Source organism: Colias croceus, chromosome 21, assembly GCF_905220415.1.
Source record: "Colias croceus chromosome 21, ilColCroc2.1".
In the NCBI taxonomy this organism is placed as follows: domain Eukaryota; kingdom Metazoa; phylum Arthropoda; class Insecta; order Lepidoptera; family Pieridae; genus Colias; species Colias croceus.
Genome location: NC_059557.1, coordinates 4,119,335 through 4,125,591, shown reverse-complemented (window position 1 = coordinate 4,125,591; position 6,257 = coordinate 4,119,335). Strand labels below are relative to the sequence as shown.

Below are 6,257 nucleotides of genomic sequence, written 5' to 3'. Positions count from 1 at the left end.
TTGATTTTCCTGGTTGATCTCCATCGCGATTAGTTTATTACATTGTAAATGAAGATGCTATTTTTATTATGTTTACCGTTATTTGATAGAATGAATCTTCTCTAAATTAAAAACTATGTTACTTTAACCTGAATAAATAATTATCTTATCTTTTAAGGATTAAATAATTAATAATAGATTAAGATACACTATAGGTAAGTATAATCATTACATAGTATAAAACAAAGTCTCGTTCTCTGTCCCTATGTCCCTAATCCCTATGTATGCTTAAATCTTTAAAATTACGAAACGGACTTTAATGCAATTTTTTTAATAGATAGAATGATTGAAGATGAAGGTTTATATAGTATAATTTATTAAGTTATACAGTGGACGAAGCCGCAGGCGGAAAGCTACTTTTATATATAAGGCAAAGACGGCAGAATTGCGTGAATTTCACTAGGAATCCGTGCATTGTCTTAACTCTGAAGCGGTGTTTCATAAATAAGGCATTATCTTTAATAATAACTCGACTCAATTGAACAGAACAATACAACGGCGTGTGGGCGGGGATTCCTATCACGCTATTGATGAAAATTATTCATATAGAGCTGTTAATACCACCACAAATTCTCTATCCATACAAAAAAACTCTTCCAATTTCAAACTTGCTTACCGGTCGTAAGGTGGACAGGTCATAAAAATGTGTTTTTATTTTTGTTGCGGTGGTATTAACAGCTCCATGTGATATAAAAAGCTTTGTAATAGTAAGTTTGCAGATTTAATTGTGGGTAGCGTTAATTGGCCATTGTCCGTTGGTATTGGTCTGCCCTTCTGGCCCTATAGCTCACTAAGCCCTTTGTTTGCTATCAAGGAAGGCAATGATTCAATCTGAAAAATTTACTCGGTAAAGAATTAATCGCTTCCATTAACTGGTAGGCTGGTGTAGAAATAATTGTATTGTTTGTTTAGAATCGACCTGGGCTAGTCTTAATTAGAGAGATTTTTTACGAAGACTTTGATATTTTGTAAAAGGGAGCAATGATAACCACTTAAGCTGAAATGTATAGATAGTACTTATGTTAAATTGTGAAAATCATTCAAAAGATAAGACATAAACAATATAATTTGGTACTAGTCGGAAACATAATATTATATAGGTACCTGCCCACTTATTGTACCATTTAGGAAAAAATAAAACTAAATCGAGTTGAAAATTAAAATAAAAACGAAGCGGGTGTCTACTTTATTATAAAATTATCATAAACAGTAGCCATATCGAGAACATTATAATTAAATTAAAACATAATGATTCAGAAAAATAATAAAACAACAATAAACTTACGTTAAAACTTACCTACACAATGTCAAAATAATAATGTCATTGAAACAATTATTTTAAGTAATATTTATATTAAGAAACTAAATACGTAATTTTGCTAAATTTACATTCTTAATAAGAAGATATATTTAAAACGGAAAAGAAAATAAACAATAAAAGAGTAAGCGAAGAAACGGTAAGGTAGGTCTTATCTCAATTACATTTTATATTCCAAAACCTTACAAGTCACAAAAATTCCGAAAAGCCGCATATAAACAAAACAACATGCACAATCAAGTTTTACAATTGAATCCAAAACATCCTTGACACTTACATTCTTAAGATAAGACGTCCTTCCAGTTAACATTGCAACAAAGGCTTCAACCGTAATATTCTCTGAAGCGGACCATAATCATAATAATTAAATGTCGCAATGAGGAGCGCCTTATCAGCCGCGCGGAGGCTACTGACCAGAGCACATCATATCGAAGCCTTCACTCATCTCTAACTGCAATTCCTCCCACTTTACAATACATTACTCGCTTTGCTCCCACTCTACTATCATCCCGCTACACTAAATCAGCATTGGACGTTTCATCTAGCGATGGTATACAAATTGGCAAGTACCTTGGTAAAGTGATATGTCAGAGAAACCAGTTAGGCAAATTATCTGGAAAGAATCAGTGACTCCACCTGCCGTTCGCCGTCTTCATTTATTTATGCATCTGGTTTGCTGGTGTGCGTGATTAGTTGCATTGTTTTATTGCGTGTGTTCGTGTGCAGGATAGTTGAATAACGGCCGCTTTCAATATTCGATCGTGAATCTTAGATTTCTATTGATCCAGATTTTATCCGATCCGTCGATTGATGTTGAATCTGCATTTCAATAAGCCGATCTCGTTTCCAAATCCATTAGAAAAAAGGGATTGGTCATAAATTTGCGCCCTCCTTAACGTTTTGTTTTACGCTTTTGCAGTAAAAGAACATCAGCAATTGTTAATGAGTAAAATGGTGTTTGCTTTCTTATAGCTAATCTATTTTATGTATAATCACAAGAAATTGCATACACAGTAATAATAATAATTGATTGCAAAGTTGCAGCGGTAAAGTACTATAACGTTAACGTTAGATTAGTAACATACGTTTTGTTGAAGAGGAACGGAACGTCAGTCAATCGCAAACGTCAGTCAGTCAGTTTGACATTGGCAAAATTAACTTAAATTATATTATTATAGTCTCAAGTTTGTTTGTTCCTTGGAAAGAAGAAAGTTAAATAAAAAATGGAGTCAGAGGCAGAAACTGTAAGTAAATAATTATACTAAATATACGTGCAATAAACATTCACGTCCACAAATGTATAATTTTCTATGTAAAAGATAAACGCGTGGCGCGGTATTTCGCGCCATTTCGTACAAAACTTACTAAGTTTTATTTTATTTGTTTGTAGAGTAAAACTAAACCTCTTTCGAAGGAAGAGACGAAAGGGCTGCTCTCCTTAATTGAGGGGAGCAAGATATTGTATAACAAGAAGACCAATGCCACCAGTAATAAAATGAAGATAGAAGAATGGACACGGATTGCAGGGGTCTTCAATGCAAATATAGGCACCTGTCGCCGTACACCACAACAACTGCGTCTTAAGTGGGAAAACTTGAAAAAGAATTCGCGAAAGCGCATTGGTCTCATGCGGATGGAACGGATAAAGGTAAATTAAGTTTAAAATAGATAAACCCTAAAAATACAAAACTTGGACTAGCCTTGCCTGCTTGTTAGTCTAATAACTAGACTAGTGGTTGTAAGCGACTGCTGAGCATGAGGTATTAGTCAGTATTTTCAGGTTGGGCAGTGTTTTTAAGTTTTAACATTAGGAATTTCTCAGTAGCTGCCCGGAGTCTGGATATGTGCCCGGTAGATGGCAATAGGCTTGCCTTAAAACATAACTGGCAAAATGTGGGTGTGCCAGGGTGTGCTACCGCTGCTCAACCTGTTGGGGAATACAGGGCATGATGTTATGTTATATTTTACTTATAGTTAAGTAGGTACTGTAAATGGTAGTCCAGAACATGTTGATGAGGAATTTTTTTAAATATATAATTAATGATTATGTCAAATTATGTTCCAGACTGGAGGTGGGCCACCAGGGTACTTTCCTCCAGATGAGATCCTGGACAGGGTAGCAGCATTACTGGGCAGCACTGGAGAGGGTCTCACAGTGAGGTTTGGTGGTGATGCTGAGCCCCAACTTATTGGTGATAGTGATGGTGATGGGAGTGTTGGGACAGCTTATATTGTGCCAGCTGATCATCCAATGCTATTGATTGACACTCCATTGCCTGTGGAAAATCCTACGCCGTCCATGGATTATACATCTGTGTCCATGGGCAATGAAGTGCCAGCCAATGGCATTGGGGATGAGTTGGTGTCGCTGGGTACGCCCAATATCCATTCCATTGAAAAAAGGAATTTCAAAACTAGTGGTAATATCCTATTACATAATAATAATGTGATACTTTGCATGTTTGTTACACAATAATGCTTTATTGGCTCAACCAATATGGATAAAATTTTGGCACACAGGTAGACTATGACCTGGAACATATATGTTAGGTACCTACATGAAGATTGTGAAGATGAATAAACATTAAAGTTTGTGAGGATGGATATTTGATACTTTTCCATGCAAAAACTACTAAAAGAATTTTGATGAAATTTTAAACATTATGTTTTCCTATATTTAATGCATTTTTGTTTTACAGGTGGTGTTAAGCGGAAGCTACTGAAGCCAGACAACGGGTGTCAAGCTCGAAACAAGGCATTGGCAGAGTATTATAACATTAAAAAACAAATGTTAGAAACTAAAATGAGAGAGAAGAATGAAACTTTATTATTACAGAATAAAAACTTAACGCTAGTAAATGAAAAATTAGAGTTAGAAAATGAAAAATTAAAATTAGAAATAAGGAAGCTGAAGGGTGAGGATTTTTAAAATTATATAATTTCGTGTAAATATATTTTATGTAGGTATGTAACTAAATAAACTATTTTGAAAAATTAATGTTTTATTGAAATTATCATTGTTTAATAATTTGAAGCTAATAAAAGGTATGATAATAAAGACAAAATGTTAATGATAAAAATCTAATCAAAGGAATTTACAAATTATCTCAAGACAGACTATTCATATTTTTGTAAAATAAATAGGTAGGTAATAAGTTTTAAAAATAATTAGAAATCAGTCCTTGTCTATTTCTGATATCATTTTCAATACTGTCCGAATTCTCTGATATCACAGTAGTTTCATTATCGTCTGGCATTTCTACTTCAGGGGGTACTTCTTCAATGTTATAATTTCTGCAGATATTGTGAAGAACAGCTGTAGCAATTATAACTGTTTGTATGTTATATAATGACAACCGCATGGTCAAGGATATTACTGGGAAGCGACGTTTCCAGACTCCAAATGTCCTAAACAAACAAATACATTTTTTTATAAACTTGGTTAATAAAAAGTAAATGAATAGGTAGGTACTTAATTTTTATAATCTCTAGTATAGTGAAAGCTTTATAAAATGGTGATTTTACCTTTCAATTGTGTTTCTAGTTTTTATCTGGGCCTCATTGTAGTTTATTTCCTGGGCAGTTGCTGGGTTTAACAAAGGTGTGAGCAAGTAAGGCCGGTTTGGATAGGCACTGTCCCCGAGCAACCAGCGATTTCCTAGAATACCATCTTCACACTGGGCTGTAATAAGAGTTAGATACATTAGAAATTCATATTATTTTAAATGTTAATAACATTTAAAAGGGCAATAAACCCAATATTACTTACCTTTTAATACTGACTGATTAAAAATTGTAGCATCATGAGCAGAACCAGGCCACCGAGCAACAACATTCATTAATTTAAGGTCTGCATCACAAACGGCTTGGACATTGATTGAAAAGTATCCTTTCCTATTTCTATATTCCTCTCCTATTGTTGAACCTGAAATACATAATATTTTATTTTATTTGTTGTAGCAAATGTATGGCAACTTTCTAAACAAATAGTAATTAAGTAAATTGCAAATTTTTTATTGATAACAAATCAGTACTTGTATACCTACATGGAGACTGAATGTGTACATGTGTACAGTCAATAGCACCACATACTCTAGGAAATTGAGCTATGTTATAAAATTTATCTGTAGTTCTAGAATGCAGAAAAATATATTTGTTATACAATCTAGCGATAGCAGCAGATATATCTGCCACTATTCTACAAGCTGATGATAAGGATACTCCAGCAAAGTCGGCCACTGAATTAAGCATTGTACCCAATGCATAAAATCGAAGTGCCAATAAAAGTTGATGCAATGGTGGTATACCATTATTCCTGAAAATGATAGGTACTTTAGTTATGTATCCAATTTTTAGGTTATGTTTATATACATTTTGAAGCAATTTGAGCAAACAAATAAATTTCTTACCGTCTTGATTTCACTTTGATATAGGGCATTATTTCATTAAAGACAGATTCTACTGAGGCTTTGTTCATTCTGAATCTGAATGTAAACTCTGCGTCAGTTAAACTTGCCATGAAGTTTATTCGTCGAAAAGTTTTTGAGGACACAGCTCTCTCTTGTTCGCTGTCGCTACTATCCCAATCCGACAGCTGAGCTAATAATTCAAGATCACTATCACTATCACTTGAAAATATTTCCATTTTCACGCCTTTTTATCAATACAATCGGTCAAAATTGGAGGATCACAAATAAAGATCTATAACGTTCAAAAATCGATTTGTCAAAATCAGAGATCGGTTAAAGAAAACACCATACTCTCACTTTCATACAAATACCAATCTAAAAACCCGATCGGCCCTCCCAAAGATGGATTGAAAAAAAAGATCGAGTTAGCGATCCATCGATCGGTTATTGAAATACTAAAAGTAGAAAATGGATTGAAATATCAATCTCGA

The 6,257-nt window shown here is 33.9% G+C and overlaps 2 protein-coding genes across 2 annotated transcripts; one reads left to right on the top strand and one right to left on the bottom strand.

Annotated features, from left to right (window-relative positions):
- The first annotated feature begins 2,281 nt into the window (after positions 1-2,281).
- Positions 2,282-4,286, top strand: LOC123701555. Its single transcript, XM_045649066.1, has 4 exons — positions 2,282-2,601; positions 2,748-3,005; positions 3,423-3,777; positions 4,057-4,286. The coding sequence occupies exons 1-4, from the start codon at positions 2,581-2,583 to the stop codon at positions 4,284-4,286; spliced, it is 864 nt and encodes a 287-aa protein (XP_045505022.1). The 5' UTR covers positions 2,282-2,580.
- Positions 4,287-4,347: 61 nt separating this feature from the next.
- LOC123701382 (putative nuclease HARBI1) lies at positions 4,348-6,001 on the bottom strand. The gene is made up of 5 exons (XM_045648827.1): positions 5,767-6,001; positions 5,404-5,672; positions 5,127-5,282; positions 4,883-5,039; positions 4,348-4,765 (listed from the first exon to the last, which is right to left on the bottom strand). The coding sequence occupies exons 1-5, from the start codon at positions 5,874-5,876 to the stop codon at positions 4,516-4,518; spliced, it is 942 nt and encodes a 313-aa protein (XP_045504783.1). The 5' UTR covers positions 5,877-6,001; the 3' UTR covers positions 4,348-4,515.
- Between the last annotated feature and the right edge of the window lie 256 nt (positions 6,002-6,257).